The 21,018-nt window shown below is 40.8% G+C and overlaps 1 protein-coding gene across 7 annotated transcripts in view; it reads right to left on the bottom strand.

The window, feature by feature from the left end:
* LAMA2 (laminin subunit alpha 2) overlaps positions 1–21,018 on the bottom strand; it is a 1,513,089-nt gene that overhangs the window by 579,540 nt on the left and 912,531 nt on the right. For all 7 annotated transcript variants that reach the window (XM_073627245.1, XM_073627247.1, XM_073627249.1 and 4 more), the window contains one exon: positions 19,179–19,265. In XM_073627245.1, the coding sequence (XP_073483346.1) occupies positions 19,179–19,265 (87 nt within the window). The remainder of the gene's footprint in view (positions 1–19,178; positions 19,266–21,018) is intronic.

The raw sequence follows: 21,018 nt of genomic DNA, 5'->3' as shown, positions 1-21,018 counted from the left end.
GGACCCAGGTCCCCAAACACTTTTTATGACAATAACTTGCATATAAGCCTTTAAAATTAGCACTTTTGATTTCTCCCATAGACTTTTAGAGGGTGTTCCGCGGCATTCGAATATGCCGCGAACACCCCAAATTGTTCGCTGTTCGGCGAACTTGCGAACTTGCAAACAGCCAACTCGAAGCTCATCCCTAATCTTGACATTAGTATATAGCTAGATTAGGGACAGTTCAGATAGCTTTAGTGAAGTGACGGTTGAACATCGTCTATTTGATTGCGTTACTGCCAGTTTAACGCCATATCGTATTGCGTACAGTACTGCCAGTTTAACGCCATATAGTTTTGCATGCGTTACTGCCAGTTTAACACCATATAGTTCTGTGTGCGTTACTACAAGTTTAAAGCCATATAGTTCTGTGTGCGTTACTACAAGTTTAACGCAATATAGTTTTGTGCGTTACTGCCAGTTTAACACCATATCGTTTTGCGTGTGTTACTGCCAGTTTAACGCCATATAGTTCTGTGTATCACTGTACATTTGGCACATTATATTGCAGTATATTATATTGTATCCGTGGAGTGTGTCTGTGTAGTGTGAGTACTCAAATTAAAGGGCACCAAACACCTCTTTACATTGATTAAAGTGCATCAATGTACAGATTTCAACTTCTCCTTTACATTTGCTTATAAGCACCGCCCCCTCCCTCCCAATAATGTCTGGGAGAACAACAAGGAGAGGCAGACATTCCCTTGGCACTGTAAGGAGGCCAGCAACAAATGTGTCCACAGGCAAAGGTGGACGTGGTGGTCAGTCCTCAAGCAGGGCATCATTTCCTCTGTTTAGTGAATTTGCCTGTGCTATCCAGCCACAGCATGCAGATGAGGTGGTGGACTGGCTTACTAAACCTTCCTCATCCTCCTCATCCTCTGTCACATAAGCAGAGACAAGTGTGCAGACCCCTGCAGTTGCCAGAGTGGACAAACCTGCCTCCTTGTCCACATCTATTCCTGCCATAGCCCTAACATCAGCCATTGAGGAGTCAGCTGAGTTATTTGACCACAGCGTCAGCTACTTGCTCCTTGATGATGCCCAGCCATTACTGGATTCAGATGCTGATTCTGAGGTTGAGGATGACAGGAACATGAGCCTAGAGAGAGGGAGGAACACTGGTAGACAAATTGGCATTCATGTTCCCCAAGCCGCAGCATATTGCCAAGTTGTCTCCAGTAGTAATGATGAAGATGGAGGAGATGGAGATGGAGATGATGATGATGAAGAGATCACTGATATGACTTGGGTGCCAGATAGAGCAGAGGAGGAAACTGAAGGTGAGGCGGCACAACCCCAAGGAGGTCGGCGTCAAGAAAGAGTAGAGAGCAGCCACCCTATTCCATCACATTCTGCAGCTGTTATCTCCTGGCCCACTCCCCACAGCTCAGCTGTCTGGGCCTTTTTCAGCACATCTGCAGCAGATCGCACTCTTGCTATCTGCAAACTGTGTCACAGGCACATCAAACGTGGCAAAAACACCATTTGGGTACCACATGCCTAACAAGGAATTTAACATCCAACCACTCAGCCCGTTGGCAAGAGCACCTAAAAGCCACACAAAAGGGGCACAAATCTGTCCCTCCTCCTCCTCCTTACCCACTTCAGTCTGCCCCTGCGATACCAAGTCATTACCTTTCAGCAGCCTCCACTGACAGGGATGATGGTATAGAACAGGGTGTCCAAGGTCCTAGCAGCTCATCTACCAGCAGCACACCACCAGCTGTAGACTGTAGCCGGCAAATTTATCGGCCCCATCTTCTGCAGAGGAAAAAAAAATACAGTCCCTGCCACCCACAGTCTTGCTTTCATCAAGATTATCTCTATAGGGTTACGGTGGGAAGGCGCCAACAACTCCCAAAGACCAATTTTAACGCACCCGTTACTTCTATCCAAAGTCAAAGTGACACCAGAATGTATCCAATAAATCTCTAATCTTGTTCCCAGTGCACTACATTGTGGCCTCATCATACACACTGGCTCCCCAGCTGTTGCTGAGCAAAATAAAGGCAGCTTGCAGGAAAAATGTCATTTTTTTTGGCTTTATAAATTCATTTATTGCTGCAGCAGATTCTAGACATGGTACAAATCTGCCACTTTACAGTTAGACTAAGGGGAACTCCCTGGCACTATATTGGAAGGAATTTTTCATTTTTAGGCTTTCACTTTAAAAATCAAAAAATCACTGCTCATTTAAAAATGAAGTTTTTCACAAACTTTTTATTATATTGATCCATGTCCCCCAGGGCAGGACCCGGACCCCTATAACCATTGTATGCCTAATTACTTGCATTTAAGCCTTCAAAATGGGTACTTTTGATATTTAACATTCGGGTCCCATTGACTTTAATGGGGTTCGGTGTTCGGGTCCGAATGTTGGCGGGGTTCGGAAGTTCTGGTCCGAACAGAACAGGGGTCCATTCGGCTCATCCCTAATTACAATTAGCCTCGCCAATGCAAATCACGCAAGCATGGGTCAACATTGTCACTATTAGGACAGTGATGGACAGAGCAGTGATGGGCCCTGAAAAGAGTGCATATACGCAGAAAATGTCTGAAAGAAACTGTATATCATTAGAACTCTGATGCAAAATGACCAAAACATTATTTATTGTAAAAAAAAAAAATAAATGAAATGTCATCCACTTAAGGTTTAGATCTACTTTAAAAAAAGAACATGTGCTGATCACAAAAAATGCAAAGTAAAATGTGCCACAAGGCAATGCTTCTTACCTAGTTTGTCACCTTGCACTATGCGGGGCATTTTAGCATACTCCCTCCTTGCCCTTCAACTGACACTACTTGGACCTGGAGAATGGTTGCTGGGTTCACAGATAATAATTCAGGCCATTGGGGAGCTCTGGCACTGCTTTGGGGGGGGGGGGGGGGCAATGTGACAAAATAAATTTGAAACCTAATTCTAGCCTTTCTGTTTTGGATTGAACAGGAAAGAGTTAAAGAGACACAATGGTCTACATGTCCATGCCGGGCAAAGTGATACTATCTCTTGAAAGTCCCCCAAACCAACCACCATATACTCACCTTTTCATCATTCCCCTTATCACCCTTTCCATTCCAACACTCTCACAATACCTAGCACATCTGGGTAAAGAAGAACATGTGACTATCACCCCTGTAATTGTGTTCCCTGATTGCTGACACAGCTCATTCTAATGCCAACTGTATAGGAGGAAAAAGCAGTGGGGGATCCCTAATAAAGTGAGTATAGGGTGGTTGTGGGGAGCCTTTTCAGGGACATAGCTAAGGTGACTGTGTCTCTTTAAAATTTCTGTCAGGTTTTATTTTTCTTTGTGACCCCACTGGGAAAATATCTGTCTGTTAATCAGACAGGAAGTTGCAGGCAGCAAAAACACATTCAGGGAATTTACAAAGGGTCTCATAGACTAGAATTAAAAATCTATTGGGGCACAGCACTGAAAGTGTGCTTATGCCTGATTCATGCATCTGTCACAGGCAGGTACCTGAATTTGTCAGTGCCTGTACTCAGATCAAAGTGTCCACATGGGACATTCCTTCCTTTGTGTACTCACTCCATTATCCCTCCCCAGCCACTGCGTCCATCACACTGACAGTCGCAAGGTTGAGTTTTATATTAGGGGTGGGTGAGACTAGTTCCCCGTAAGGTTCACTTTACTTTTAATTAACAGCACATGGCAATGGGTGCATCCACAGTCAATATTCGGTCCAATAGCAGCTTTCAAATCTGCTATGCGCTGTCAAACAAAGGTAAGCAGACCTGATCGGGAACTAGTCACAGGCTCCACCCACCCATTGACAACTCATTACCCAAATATGGGCATTGCCATATTTGGGTAATGACATCACTTGTATCCAGAACCCTTTGTTTACATTTAGCAAGTAAATCTCCTGGCCGACAGCTAAATAAGGCTGGGCATACAATGCCGTTCTGAAATTTGTCACATACAGGACAGCTTCCCAACACAGGAATGTCTCACTCATGAGCAATGGCATTCCTCTATATGCTAACTGGCCCTATTACGGCCTTTTCCTAATTTGATAATTGGCATTTATTCTTTAAAGCGTAACTCCACTTAGGTTGAGAAAAAAAACATTCCCCTGGGTGATCTATGTACATTACAAGGATTATAACAAACTTTGTTGCAGATTCCTACCTTTTGTTATTCTGAAGTAATCCATGTGTGTTTGTCTGTGTCTCTGTACTGAATGGGTCTAATGGTAGTGGTTTCATAATTAACTGTCAGCTGTGGCAGCTGCAGGGCAATAATGAGGGAATCTGCTGGGCCTGCATCCCTTTAGATGTGTTCCTATTGGAAATATCTCACCAAAAATGACATTTTTGTTGCAGGGGATGTCTGAAATCTGACTTGTATCTTAGGCAGACTTCTGGGGAAATTGGTGAGCCAATCACACAAGCAGGAAATGATGTTTCTGGGGATTGATCAGTACACACTGTGTGTACAAAACAACTCCATGTAGCCATATTGCAATGCATATATAGAAATTTACAGAGGCTGCAGATTGAAAAGGTCATTTTTAACCCCTTCAATACAGGGCACTTATACACCTTCCTACCCAGACCAATTTTCAGCTTTCAACGCTGTTGCACTTTGAATGACAATTGCACGGTAATACAACACTGTACCCAAACAAAATTTTTATCATTTTGTTCTCATAAATAGAGCTTTCTTTTGGTGGTATTTGATCACCTCTGGGATTTTTATTTTCTGCTAAACAAATAAAAAAAGACCGAAAATTTAGAAAAAAAAAATGTTTTTTTTTGTTTCTGTTACAAAACTTTGTAAATAAGTTTTTTTCCTTCACTGATGGGTACTGATAGGGCTACACTGACGGGCACTGATAAGGCGACACTGATGGGCACCGATGAGGTGGCACCAATGAAGTGGCACTGATGAGGTGGCACTGATGGGCACTGATGATGGGCACTAATATGTGGCACTGATAGGCGGCATGGATAGGCACTGATAGGCTGCACGGATGGGCACTGATAGGTGACACGGATGGGCATGGATGGGCACTGATAGGTGGCACTGATGTACACTAATTGATTGTACAGATGGATGCCAATCAGTGCCAAACAATAATGCCTGCCAATCAGTGATGCCCATTGTAGGCACTGATTGGCATCCATTGTGGGTACTGATTGGCATCACAGGTGGTTTAGGGTCACATACCTGGTGGTGACAAACCTGGTGGTCCTAGTGGCGTCCCTGGTGGTCCACTGTGGGCATCCTCGGGGGGGCTGCGCTGATAATCAATCAGCACAGACCCCCCTGTCAGAGGAGCCACCGATCGGCCCTCCTCTACTCACGTCTGACAGACACGAGTGAGGAAAATGGATCAATGGCTCTTCCTGTTTACACTGTGTCAGCCGTGATTGGATTCTCCGTCAAAGACTCTTTACCTAGATCGGTGTTGCAGTTTGCCAGACTGGGGGCACGCAGCAGCTTGATATCCTGCTGGACGTCATATGGCATCCGGTCAGGATATTGAAACCACTTTTCCGCTGTCACTTTGCTATATGGGGGGCGGCAAGTGGTTAATAACACTCAATTACAATATGACTTGTATCGCAATTGTGCACACTATATTATTTTTTTGTTATTTATTTGTTACAAAAGTGGAGTTACCCTTAAGGAACTTTCTGTGGCCATAGCGTCAGGTTCTTAAAGTGGCAATATTAAGATTCATCTGAATTTGCTTCAGGTGTCAGTAATGTTACATTACTCACACTGGTGCAAATGTTTGCCTGAATGAGGTGCAGGTAGTTTTTAAAGGGAACTACCACCAAAAATCTGTTAATAGGGTTATTTTGAATTCCCCCGAATGTCAAATGTCAAAAATTGTAACCCTTCATCACTTTAAAAAACAAATGTCCCCATTGTTCTGCCCCACTTCTATGTATTTTTTATGTTTTGTATTGAACTGCATGAGGTTATTATTTTCTGTAGCATATTGCCATATAGTAGTGACTTTAGGTCATTACCACCTGTTTACCCACTTGCTGACCGGTCGCAGTATCTTTCCAACTGGCCGCGTATACTGCGGCAGGTCGGCTTTATTGCATGAAAACCACTTACCTGTACGTAATTTCGTGCAATAGCCAGCAGGGGCACGTGTGTGGGCTGATTGGCCAGAGGGGGAGCCAATCAGTGGGCCTGGTGGATGTGATGTCCGCCGTCTAAGCAGGAACACAGATCTCTCTGTTTATACAGTGAGTCCATCCCCTACACAGTAAGAAAGCATCCCCTAGGGACACACTTAACCTTAACACATTGTTCGCCCTTTGTGTTAACCCCTTCCCTGCCAGTGTCATTAGTACAGTAACAGTGCATATTTTTAGCACTGATCACTGTAATAATGTCACTGGTTCCCAATAAAGTGTCAAAGTGTCAGGTGTCCGATTTGTCCACCACAGAGTCCCACTAAAAATCGCTGATCACCACCATTACTATTAAAAAAAAAAATGCCATAAAAATATCCCATAGTATAGATGCTATAACTATTGGGCAAACCAATCAATGTACGCTTATTGGAATATACATATTGGCCTAAGTTAATGAAGAAATTTGCTTTTTTACTTTTTTTATTAGATATACAGTGATGTGAAAAAGTATTTGCCCCTTCCTGATTTTTTGATTTTTTTGCATATTTCTCACACTTAAATGACTCAGATCATCAAACAAATTTTATTATTACACAAAGATAACCCAAGTAAATACAAAATGCAGTTTTTAAATGATGGTTTCATTTATTAAGGCAAAAAAGCTGTCCAAACCTGCCTGGCTTTATGTGGAAAAGTAACTGCCCTCTAAACCTAATAACTGGTTGTGCCACCCTTGGCGGCAACAACTGCAATCAAGCGTTTGCAATAACTGTCAAGGAGTCTTTCACATTGCTGTGGAGCAATTTTGGCCCACTCTTCTTTGCATAATTGTTTTAATTCCGCCACATTGGAGGTTTTCCAGCATGAACAGCCTGTGTAAGGTCATGATACAGCATCTCAATTGAATTTAAGTCCAGGCTTTGACTAGGCCACTGCAAAGCCTAAATTTTGCTTTGTTTGAACCAGTTGGAGGTGGACTTGCTGTTGTGTTTTGGATCATTGTCCTGCTGCATAACCCAAGTGCACTTAAGCTTGAGGTCATGAACTGATGGCTGGACATTCTCCTTTAGGATTTTCTGGTAGAGCTCAGAATTCATGGTTCCATCAATTATGGTAAGTTGTCCAGATCCTGAAGCTGCAAAGCAGCCTCAGACCATTATGCTACCACCACCATGTCTGACTGTTGGTATGATGTTCTTGTTATGAAATGCTGTATTCATTTTATGCCATATGTAATGGGATGCACACCTTCCAAAAAGTTAAATTTTTGTCTCATCAGTCTACAGAATATTTGCCTAAAAGTCTTGGGGATAATCAAGATGTTTTTTGGTAAATATGAGATGAGCCTTTGTGTTCTTTTTGGTCAGCAGTGGCTTTGGCCTTTTAACTCTCCCATGGATGCCATTTTTGCCCAGGTTCTTTCTTATTGTTGAATCATGAACACTGATCTTACCTAAGCAAGTGAGCAAGTGAGGCCTGTAGTTCTTTAGATGTTGTTCTGGGTTCTTTTATGATCTCATCGTCACGCTCTTGGAGCAAATTTTGTAGGCCGGCCATGTACATTACTTTGTTTCTAGCAAGTGAGGCCTGTAGTTCTTTAGATGTTGTTCTGGGTTGTTCTGGGTTCTTTTATGATCTCATCGTCACGCTCTTGGAGCACTTTTTGTAGGCCGGCCATGTACATTACTTTGTTTCTAATCTGTTCTTGAATTTTTTTAGATTGGCATGATGTGTGGCTTTTTGTGATCTGTTAGCGTGCTTCACTTTGTCAGACAGCTTCTATTTATGTGATTTCTTGTTCAACAGGTCTGGCAGTAATTAGGCCTGGGTGTTGCAAGTGAAATTTAACTAAGCTTTCCAAAAAATTGTGGTTAATCACAGTTCATTCATGATTCAGCATGGGGGGGCAATTACTTTTTCACATAGGGCCAGGGCAGGTTTGATCAGCTTTTTTCCCTTAATAAATCAAATAATATAAAAACTGCATCCTGGATTTACTCAGGTTATCTTTGTGTAATATTAAAATTTGTTTAATGATCTGAATCATTTAAGTGTGACAAATATGTGAAAAAAAGAAGGGGCGCATACTTTTTCACATTACTGTATTTTATAGCAGAAAGTAAAAAATATTGTTTTTTTTTTTTCAAAATTGTCGGTCTTTTTTTGTTTATAGCGCAAAAAATAATAACCACAGATGTGATCAAATCAAAAAGAAAGCTCTTTTTGTGGGAAAAAAGGACATCAATTTTATTTGGGTACAGCGTCATATGACGGTGCAATTGTCAGTTAAAATAACGCAGTGCTGTATTGCAAAACATGGCTTGGTCATTAAGGGGGTAAAACCTTCTAGGGCTGAAGTGGTTACTAATGTGATTTTGCAATCTTCTTCTGTCTTCCCCTTGTGTTTATAGCTAGTTGGTTTATTCCAAGCTAGATCCTCCCCACTTCTTCCATGTTCCCTTAGTCAGTGTCAGTTATATACACAGAGACAGAGCATAGGAAACTCATGGTCTTATTACATTTCTAAAGACTAGAAAAGCACCATCTGTATTGCAATTAGCTGAAGTAAAATTTCACTGGATTCAACTTCTGTGTCTTAATAAAGAGTTAAGTTGCCTGTGGATGGTGCAAAATCAGCAGATGACCCTACTATCTGAACAAACTTGGTCTAAGGAGGTATATCAATGCATAAAGCGGCATTTGAACCAGAACACCTGTTGAAGATATTTCTAATCACTTCCTCTCTTGTCAGGCAGTTAGTATGTTGGTGAAGCATTGAATCCAGTCTAAAAAAATTTGGAAGCTGTGGTAGAGACAGTTCTCTACAAGCCATTAAGACAAAACACTGGTGTACAAAGGTGTTTAGTGGATGAGAGTGCCACAGATATTTATCAAACATGTTACACTTTTATTGGCAACAATACCAGGTCTTGGTGTGGGTTCATTTGCTCCCTTGCTTAGGACTTATGAGGGCTATGAAAGGCTGTACAGGGATATGTAGCTAATAGAGTGTATAAATATACAATAAAAAAAAAAGAGAAAAGACAATTGCCATTGTCATCAGTCATGCAGCACTGCTGCTGTCAGAATGGCAACATAAGAAAGTCTTTTTTTTGTATATTTATAGATTCTTAATTAGCTACATACCTTGGTCCAGAACATGGTTGAGTTGGTTGAGTTCTATTGGCAGACAGCATGTCTAATTTTATTTGTTTTCTTTTTTTAATGCACACTAAAAAAATTGTGTAGAATAATACTTGGCTATGTGTTTTATTTCAAATGACAGTTTGGGAGTAGGCAGTTACATAAAAAAATAAATAAAATGTAAAATTAACAAGGGACACCAACATAGTTGTATCTTTAATCTTAAAAACTATGGGATAATGGTGTTGTGGTAATTTGCCCCCCCCCCCCCCCCCAAAAAAAAAGCATAATAATATTATTCTTGATATCACTAGAAAAAAAAAGCCTTTGATTTGTTTGCAATAACTCCATCAGTATCACCAGCAAAAGCAGCTTCATTATTATCCCATTAAAGAAGAAGGGAATGTGCGCTGCATTTCTAGATTTCATAATTTGCCATGTCACGAATGTTAATTCTGCTTTACGAGCGCTAGTTTACAAGACCGACCGCTTCTGGGTCGTCCTTGCTTCCGAGCATGCGTGTTTGTACTATGGACTTTTGTCCGACGGACTTGTTTACACACGCTTGGAAAATCTGACAACACACATTTGTCCGCGAAAAATTTTAAAACCTGCTACCCAACATTTGTCTGCGGAAAATCCAACAACAATTGTCCGATGGAGCATACACACGGTCGGATGTACCGCCAACAGCCTGTCATCCAACATTTCCCATCGGAAAGTCTGATCGTGTGTACGCGGCAGAGAAAGTAAATCTCCCCAAATGGAGAAAGGGCGATAAAAACGAAACAGAAGCTCCAATCCTTCCTCATTTTATTCAAAACAAAACAAACAACTTTTCATGGAGTTGGGCTTTATGCTTTAGTTTGCTGCCTTCTCACTTTTTTTATTTCCTGTGGCTAATACGGGTTTGTTTTAATGAATTTCAAAGTCACTTGTTTGCTCTCAGGTGAGACAATGTGATTTTTTTAATATATTGCTTTCTGAAATTAAAAATGCAAAGTTTGCTTTGACACTCCATTGATCTTTACAGTCACACCTGTTGCAAATATGCAAAGCACTCTGCCAGCTCTGCATCAAACCTGTTCTGTCTCAAACATTGCATTCACAAGGCAAACTGATTGTGTTCTGTAAAAAAATGTACCCTGCAGATGACAAATCAAGCAGTTTGCATTCAAACAAATACTAAAATTATATTCTATGAAGAGTCATTACAGAGAAATGCCAGTCAGAATAACACCAGTTAGTTAATAAAAATAGCAAACTATGGGGGTTATTTACTAAAGGAAAATCCACTTTTCACTGCAAGTGCACTTGGAAGTGCAGTCGCTGTAGATCCGAAGGGGACATGAAAGGAAAATAAAAAACAGCATTTTAGCTTTCACATGATTGGATGATAAAATCAGCAGAGCTTCCACTCATTTCAGATCTACCCCTTAGATTTAGAGCGACTGCACTTCCAAATGCACTTTCAAGTGCACTTGCAGTGCAAAGTGGATTTGCCTTTCGTAAATAACCCCCATGTGTGCTAGAAATTCCTTCACAATCAGGAGATGCAAAAGTACAGTAAATTAAGGTTACAAGCCACTTCTCACAGGTAAGCCAGGTTAATCATATTCTAATAGTATTTACTATACGCCTGTGATGTGCATGGGCATGCTTGAACAGGCTAAAGCATACTGTACATACAGTGTATTTACTAATAAATATGATTGGCTATGGCGTGTATGCTTCATTTCCTGAACAATGATTAGCTAACCAAAAAATGTAAATGTGTTTCTCTGTAATGTTCTCCTGTGATGCTGTTTGCAATTCTACATAGGTACGTACAGTGATGTATTTTGGTTTTGTGCTGCCCTAGGCAAGATTAAAATTGGGCGCCCCTCCCCTATGTAATTTTGCCCCACTCCTTTCTGTTTAACCTCTTTACGACCACCCTATAGCAGTTTCACTGCTAGAGTGACAGCTGTGCATAGAATCACATATATATATGAGATTCTGCACTTCCGGGTTTTGGGCGCAAGCCCGTGCCACCGGCGGCTCACTCCTGTTGTGATTTTACACAGCGGGAATCGATCAGCAGGTCCCGTGGACCCAATGTACGCCGGGACCTGCTAATCATATGGTACTCTGGCAGAATGACAGTCTGCCTGTAAACAAGGCTGACTGTCATTCTGCAAATACAGAAGACATGGATCCTGTGTTCCTGTGAAGCAGGAACACTGATCCATGTCTTCATGCAGTGAAAGCACCTCCCCCACTGTTAGTAAACACTCCCATGGCACACATTTAACCCTTTGATCACCGCTGATGGTAACCCCTTCCCTGCCAGCGTCATTAGACAGTGACAGTGCATTTTTTAGCACTGATCACTGTAATAACGTCACTGGTCCCCAAAAAAGTGTCAAAAAGTGTCAGCTAGGTGTCCGATTTTTCTGCCGCAATATCACAGTGCTGCTATAAGTCGCTGATCGTCTGCCATTACTAGTAAAAATAAATAAAAATGAGAGGGGAGTGAAAGAGACCCTCTAGCACTGCCTGCAGTCCCTTCTGTACCCCCTGTCTGTGGGTAGGTGTGATGCACCTACCTCCCACCCATCCTCGTTCGTTCTCTGGGCCCCTCGGTTAGCCTGTCTTCATATTAATGTCATGGCTGGGAGCAGAGAGGAGGTTGGGAAAAGGAGTTCAGGCTCTGTGAACTCCTTCTCCATCCTCCCCAGTGATGCTGCGTCTGCTGCTGCTCAGGTCAGGGTGGCGGTGGAGGTCTTCTCCCTCCCAGGCTCTTGGTTATATAGTTCCATTAGTAAGGTTGAATAAAGACGCCAGTCCATCCAGTTCAACCTGAGTGAGTGTGGGTGCATGTCTACAATTGTCCCTATCCCTTTTGTCTCATTAAGATGCTCATCTATTATATTATTATTTATTTAAGGTACCCAATCCCATATAGAGCCGTCAATTTACGCAGCGCTCCACACATACATAGGTCCCTACCCTAAAGGAGCCCACAATCCAAGGTCCCCAACTCACATTCATATATATATATATATATATATATATATATATATATATATTTATACATACTGGGGCCAATTTTGGCCAGAAGCCAATTAACCTGTCTTTGGAGTGTGGGAAGAAATCGGAGTACCCAGAGGAAACCCACACAGGCACAAAGAGAACATGCAAACTCCAGGCAGGCAGTGTCATGGTTGGGATTCAAACCAGTGACCCTTTTTACTGATAGGCGAGAGTACTACCCACTACACCACTGTGCCACCCTGGTTCTAGCCAGCCTTGTTCTGGTGCTGCTCGCCTACCCCACAGCCTCCCGGGCCACCCGCTTGCTATGTGAAGACCCTGCGGCTCAGCAGCAGCAGCTGCTGTCAGCACTGGATTGGCAGATTTAGCTCCGCTGCCCTACACTCCGCCGCCACCGGAACAGCGGGACTCTCCATGACAAGGGGCTCAACTTGACAGCTGCTTTGGGTGCCACGAGCACCAGGCACAGAGGAGGAGGAAGTTTAGAAGTGGAATCCTCCTCCACTTTGAATGCTGGGCAGGGCCAGGAAGTAGCGGCCGTGACATCACTGGTTGCTAGATGCCAGGCGGCTCTAGCAACCAGTGACCAGTAGAGCTACGGTGGTTCAGTCTGCCCCTGTTACCTGCATTCCGGACTGCTCTGTGTCAGTTTCATTCCGGGACATGTGGTCACCCTAGCGGGAGGGCAGCTTTTTTGCCGCCCCCCCCCGCAAAGTGCCACCCTAGGCCTGGGCCTTGTCGGCCTAGGCCAAGATACAGCACTGGGTATGTATCTCATGTATTAACAGAACTATATGAATTTCATCTTTTGCATGATTTAATTTATTGATGCTTGGAATGCAAGTTATAAATAACCCTATATATAAGCAAAATGGCACTCCTTATGTTCAATTACTAATAGTGCTAGTCAATACACTGCTGCCATCAATTTTTTGGTGTGTTCCAAAAAAACATATGTATAATACATGTGTTGAGGTGCTAGCTTAAAATCAAAATCTACTTGAAGATATGAATATTTCAATGCCCAATGCTCTGTGAGCCAGAGTTCATTCCACCTGAGTCGGACGTGACATCAGCAAGGCCCAGAAGTTCCACCACTACTAAGACCTCAATGCGTTTCACAGAAAGGTATCATCAGGAAATCTTCCTGAAATCTTCCTGATGATGCCTCTCCAGTGAAATGCATTGAGGTCTTAGTAGGTGGACAGGTCGACTCACAGAGATAAACGCCGAGGATTGTATCTACAGTAGTCTATGGCAGGCTTTAGCAAGAATTTTTTTTTTCAGTTTTTTTATTTAATGTTTAGGTTATCTAAAGTCAAAACTTTTTTTTTTTTTCGTTTGGCTACTGTACAGAGAGATTAGAATACGTGTCAGAGTTCTATTGCTGTCTGTAGCTCCACTTGCGAAATCTTCCTGATGATGCCTTTCCGGTGAAATGCATTGAGGTCTTTGTAGTGGCAGAACTTCCAGGCCTAGCTGACGTCATATCCGACTACTAAGGTGGAACACACGCTGGCTCACAGAGACGAGCGCCGAGAATTGTAACGTCTCAGCCTCGGGAATTGTATACTGGGTGCCGCTTTATGATACATGGAAATGTAAGTGCATTGGCATGTGTTTTTAACTAGGAATTATTTTAAATAAACGTATTGCACCATTATTACGCTATTTTTTTTCTTTTCGGGACTTCCCTGCTGGTGATATTGGATGTAAGAGCAAAGTATGTGGATGCCAAGTATACACTAACCTTAGGACTAACCACATAAGCTGTGAGGGTCCTGGTGGCCCAAAGATATCTGGTGAGTTGCCCCCCTTATATTAGTTGGTGGAGCACATGCTTAACTAATGCACTCATGGTGACAGAAAGAAGTTAAATAGAAGATTGCTTCCTGTTTAGAAATTTATCATCACAGGACTTTCACTTGCTACCCAATTGGTTGCAAGGACTTGCTTCTTATTATTTTGTTATTTTGCATAGTGTTTATGGGCATGTAAATGTTCATATCTACACGTAAATTATGATTTTAAGCTAGCGCCTCAACGCACGGATTATAGATATCCCTACATACAGTATGCTGCCTTTTTCCCTTGGATAACACTGCTTACAGGTATTTTTTTGCCTGCACAATGTACCGGATTTGACCTGCCACGGTGCTTGGCATCCACATAATTGATTACTTAAGCCAGCAATAGATGGCTTGAATCACATTCTGTCCCTGCTGAACCGATAAAAAATTGAACCATGTATAAGCAGGCTGAATGTACCCAAGTTGATAGATCGATCAGCTTGGGTACAACCAGCCTGTCAGATTTTACATGTGATTATCGCTAGCGACTATTATAGATACTAGCAATAATCACTGTGTTCTCATGGCAGGAAAGGCTCCCCCTGCCTCTCTGCTGGGAGAACACAATGACTGTGTTGATGGTGAATCAAGCGATCCCCACCAGTTTTCCATTTTTACAACGGGATACTGGAAAGAAAATCTCTCCATCTATGGCAAGCTTAGCAAGAAATATAAGTGATTGTCACATCAGCTTTTATTTTTTGTTTTTTTATTTTATTCTTAGGTTAAAGTGTATCTAACTTTTTTTTTTGTTTGGATTAGAACACCTGTCAGGTAGGACAGGAAGTGAATGAAAATCTCACCAATGGGACAGAGATGGCAAAAAAAATATTATACCCTCCCTTGCTCTATCCAAAATAGGGAAAAAGTTTTGCCTTTTAGTTCTACTTTAACAGTTAATGTACACATTCTATAATGCACTTTATCAGAACAGAAGGTACAAGGACAGTATTTAGGTGAGTTTCTAGTGTCATCATCATGCTTGGATGCTGTGAATATAACTTTTTAGTTTTTAATAACATTTGTTAAGAGGTACTTCACTATTGTTAGCCACTTTTTCCATTCATTTGGGATTTCCATTTTGATGCATCCATCTGTGATCCAGATTCATATATGAAGACAGCAGTCTGGAGTGGGTTATACAAAAGCACTTTTAGACCTTCCAGTAATCTTGGGGGTTGATTGTGATGGAGAGCTGCTCTCCTTTGGGATTAATCACTGGGTGTTTTCTACTTTATTAGCACAAGGTGGCATTCATTTGAATGTCTGGTGTCTAATTATACATGTTTTATGGATTATATTTTGTTTATGCTGGATGTTTTGTATATTTCCTGGTATGATATTCACATGTTTACATTTGCACAAGTTTAACCACTTACGGACCGCCTGCCGTTGTTTTTACGTCACTACTTAGAAGAGGAATATCGTTGTTATAGCAGCAGCTAGCTGCCATAACCCCAGTATCCACTTCTTCAGTGGGTGATCCGCTTTCAGATAAAAGTGGTCTCTGTGGTGTATTCGCCGCATGATCACTTTTATCGGCGGCGGGAGAGGGGCCCCCCTTCCCACCGCACTCCAGTGCCCTCTGCCGCTTACTGGAGCCGTTCTTTAAAACATTCTCTTGCTGGCTTGGTATGCAGATGAGTGAGGGGAAAATGCCCCCCACCCGTCTCCATATCATTGCAGGACAGGAGCGACGTCAAAACGTCACTTCCGCCCATAGCTCTTAAAAGGGACTTTTTAAAAAAAATTTTTTTTTCAAATGACAATTTTTTTTTTTATATTGCATTTTAGTGTAAATATGAGATCTGAGTTTTTTTTTTACCCCAGATCTCATATTTAAGAGGTCCTGTCATGTTTTTTAATTTCTATTACAAGGGATGTTTACATTCCTTGTAATAGGAATAAAAGTGACACCATTTTTTAAAAAAAAGAACAGAGTAAAAATAAAAAATAAAAGGTAAAATAAACAAGAAAAAATAAATTAAAATTTTAAACGCGTCCCGTTCTGCCGAGCTCGTGTGCAGAAGCGAACGCATACGTGAGTAGCGCCCACATATAAAAACGGTGTTCAAACCACACATGTGAGGCATCGCCACAATCGGTAGAGTGAGAGCAATAATTCTAGTCCTAGAACCCTTCTGTCACTCAAAACATGCAACCTGTTGATATTTTAAACATCGCCTATGGAGATTTTTAAGGGTAAAAGTTTGTCTCTACTCCATGAGCGGGCGCAATTTAGACACGATATAAAAAAAAGCTTATATTTTAATTCAAAAAAGTGTATTTTTCCAAAAAAAGTGCGCTTGTAAGACCTCTGCGCAAATATGGTGTAGTATTGCAGCCACTGCCATTTTATTCTCTAGGGTGTTCAAAAAAATATATGTATAATGTTTGCGGGTTCTAAGTAATTTTCTAATGTTTGCGGGTTCTAAGTAATTTTCTAGCAAAAACTGTTTTTAACTTCTAAACAACAAATCTCAGAAAGAGGCTTGGTCCTTAAATGGTTAAGTAGACACTCCTATGCTTTGATTTGACATTGCCTGTACATGTATATTATTTATGAGGTTTGTCACTTTATCTTAAATGATCTTTTTATTATCTTTTACTTTTCATGTTTATTATTTAGGTTCAGCACAATAATTTAGTGTTTAATTAATTATTTGAATATTCAATGCACATGGCAAGCTAGGACCACCCTGTACACACTGAGCATTACAGCACAATTTAATAGGTTCAAGGATTGTGTTTGTTATGTGGGTGTACATAAAGAATTAACTTTAATAAAACAGGCCTACTTGAAAGAGATGTATTTAAAGGGAAGGCTATAAGAGAGTTAACGTATAGCTAAAGGCAAAATTTCATGTTTACCATTACCATTATCATTGAAAGTTATAAAAAATCCCAAATTTTGGGTTGTTCCAGTATAGAGGGGAAATCTTCCAATGGGTACACTAGTTCTAGTGACCCTGGTGACAACTAGGAACTCCCTCAGTATGGGTCAATTTCCCCTTGCTTCCTGTTTTGTTTATTGGACAGGAAGTTTAGGGAAATCTTCTTATTGGGGATAGCAAAACAAATTGACAGTAGTTACAACTGTTCCTTACTCAGCAGAGACTTATTAAGACTCTTCAGCAATACAAGCATCTTACCTGCCTGCTCGTAAACGTCTTTAGAAAGTATAATGAGCTGAGCATGTATACAACCAATAATTCATTGCAGCCTTGGTGCCAGGATGAATTAACTCCCACATGCATCAGTGGAAGTTGCATCATCTTGAGCTGGCCAATGAACATGGCCAAAGGTGCCAAACCTGGAAGATAACCAAACAATGATGTTGGTGCCAGTGAAAGATCTTGTGAATGTTGCATAGTGGGAAGGAAGGTAAATATAATACTTTACGTTCCATTTTATAGGACTAGTGCATGTTTTATGAGGGAGAGAACGCTATGGGAAGTGCACAATTTCTGAAAGTAGGCTATAACAGCACATTTTACATAACCAATTGATTGCATTGGTACCAGAACCTTACCAAAAGACTGCATGTAACTATTAACAGTGAAAGGGATATGAAGCCTGAACATCAAGAGCGCTATAATGCTATGAAAAAATGCACATTGTTATGGAAGAATGCTATGGGAGGCGCACTTACCAGAACAAGGCTAATGAAAGGTTACCATGAGACCCATAAATCTGACATACAAAATAAAAGAGTTCTATAACAGGTTCATAAAGGCTGTGCCCCCTCTCAATTTTATATCAGAAAATTGGCAATAAAAGATATGGCTTCACCCTTGTTGCCTCTGTTATGAGACCCCCTTACTGCCCACCTAAAGAGAACCTGTTACCAACTTTTTAGTGTATGTACAAACAAATATATACAGAAAAAAACTGTACAGAATTCTGCTTGTGTTAACTGACTTCAGGATACAGTTGTTCCATTTGTAACACTTTACCATAAGAGGTTTGCAACTGAAATGTGATCTCTAGAGATGTGTATTTCAGCTGTTGCTTTTGAGCATGTAAAGTCTAAAGTTAGAATAAGCTTAAAATATGTTGTTCTACTCCAAACCAAAACCAAAATGTAACATGTAGCAATGGTTTCATATTTACAGTGTACTTGCATTAGTATACAAATGCTCATAAGACAATATACAATCAGCTTGTAGGATTTTACACACACGCACACACATATATATATTACTAAGGCAAGGAGCAAAGTGCAGCAAGTCACAGCAGCCAATCTAGACTTACTTTTCGATAGCCTGGCTCTGGAGGATGAAACACCTATTGGATGGCTTGCTGCACTTTGAATATCAGCATCTTTTTTTTTCTTCATTATTCAAGGCCAGTAAAAAACTGCCAGACATACTCTGGCATATTTTGATCCAATGCAAAGAATATATTCTAGATACAGCACTTAAAACTTAGAAGTGAATGCCCCCCTTAATATTAATGCATTTGACAGTTCACCAAAACATACATACCATCACTGAAAATCTACTGCACTTGCTCATTTACAACGCACAAACCTTTGTTTTGGTGTGGGTAATGAAAATACATTCAAATTCAGCTAAGTTGGACATTTGTTTATTATGTTGTGTATTGGCGTTTAATGAAGAATTAGAAAAAGCACAATGAATTAAGAATTTCCCTTTGGGATAAATAAAGTATTCTGAATCTGAATCTAAATGTAAAAATCTGTAATAAGTATGCAATATAAGCATGTGTAATGTACTGTACATATACAATATATTGTGTACACAAGTAGGTACAATGCAAGCATTAAACTGAAGCAATGTACACAAAAGGGAATATTCATAAAATGGTGAATGTTCACTAAATATTCACTATAGGTAAATCAGTCGCTATAATTTAAAATACATGTACCAGTAAGATACATCTACAGTGAATGTTTGGGGAATGTCACATTCATTACTTTATAAATATATCCCAATAATTCAAAATGTTCTTACCGTTCACAGCGTGGTCCTGTATATCCAAGAGGACATTCATCACAAATTAATCCATGAGTTTGGTCCAGGTGGCATGTTGGGCTAAAGCTTTGTTGTTGACAGAAGGCCAAATTGTGAAAAAAGCAAACAAAAAAAACTAGATTTAACAACATAATTGCAGGTATTCTTCAGCAGTCATTACTCTAGAGACATGGAGACCCAGGAATACCCTATCTGCTTCAGACACACACATTTAGCTTCGGCTCCAGCCAATAGTCAGTGGAATGGCTCTACTATTTCTGCCGACACTGGATATAGTATAGAGAGTGGCAGTATCCCAATGGTATGTTATGATGGGGCTTACTTTAGACTGTCACAGATCCTGTTCACCAGTGAATAAGCAGGAATGTACAGCTGCTTGTCTGTGCCCTGCAGGCCATTGCCAAAATATACTGCATCTTACTATGCAGCTGAGTCTTTATAAAAGGGAACAATGGTATTATTAGTAATCAAAATATTCCCAAATAGTTACACCATTATTCTCATTCCTGTTAAAGGTAAATGTTTTCACAAATTATTATCATGCCTACTTACAGAAAACAACACTGTTATATGCATTTACAATTTTTTAAATATCATCACCTTGTTCATATGAACCTATATCGCAAAAGCACGAAAATATGATTTGGGAACCCACAGAAACCAGAGAGAAGCTTTCAGCAAATTAGCAGAGGACCAGGATTAATTCTAATTGATTGCTAAAAACTGAATTCCAAATATATTATTAGTATTTACAGGCCCCGTACTGTGTGCTGCAAATATTTCAAACCTGTTCCTTTATCTGATTATAAATTAACAATGTAAATTTTTTAAAGCACCACTCCACCTAAATGTAAAATGTTAGTTATAGGTGGTTAGGTTATATTTCTTTAATACAATAGTGAGATGTTATTGCCATAACTCCAGACTCTGTTTCTGTCCATCTAATGCCCCGTACACACGGTCGGATTTTCCGATGGAAAATGTCCGATCGGAGCGTGTTGTTGGAAATTCCGACCGTGTGTAGGCTCCATCGGACATTTTCCCTCGGATTTTCTGACACACAAAGTTGGAGAGCAGGAGATAAAATTTTCCGACAACAAAATCCGTTGTCGGAAATTCCGATCGTGTGTACACAAATCCGATGGACAAAGTGCCACGCATGCTCAGAATAACTAAAGAGATGAAAGCTATTGGCCACTGCCCCATTTATAGTCCCGACGTATGTGTTTTACGTCACCGCGTTTAGAACGATCGGATTTTCTGACAACTTTGTGTGGCCGTGTGTATGAAAGACAAGTTTGAGCCAACATCCGTCGGAAAAAATCCTAGGATTTTGTTGTCGGAATGTCCGAACAAAGTCCGACCGTGTGTACGTCCTATTAGTGTTTTTGTTCTTATGCACTCTTGCCTGTTATATCTCCACCTGCTGCAACCCTTCATAATATAAATAGATAAATCATCCAGTAGGGAAAATGGAAACCCCTCATAATAGCTACAGAATATGTGCAGACCCAAGAACTTAAAGTGTTACTAAACCCAGGAGCCTGCATTCACTATATCGGGTCTCCCACAGTTCATAGAACATGGGAATGTAATTATTTTAGTAAATATAAACTGCTAAATACCTTTTCCTATCAGCAGTATATAGCAGTCTTGTGACTTCTGTAGTGGCTTCTGTGACTTCTGGTTAAAGCTTGTAGGAGGAATTTTCACACTGCACTAGCTGTCCTATCAGGATACAATACCCCTGATCCTCTGTCTGGACAGTCTTGATTGGCCCTGTGCTGATCACATGCACTCTCCCAGGAAAAAAAACTCT

Source organism: Aquarana catesbeiana, linkage group LG04 (genome assembly GCF_042186555.1).
Source record: "Aquarana catesbeiana isolate 2022-GZ linkage group LG04, ASM4218655v1, whole genome shotgun sequence".
NCBI classification, from domain to species: domain Eukaryota; kingdom Metazoa; phylum Chordata; class Amphibia; order Anura; family Ranidae; genus Aquarana; species Aquarana catesbeiana.
This window is presented reverse-complemented; position numbering and strand designations above follow the sequence as displayed.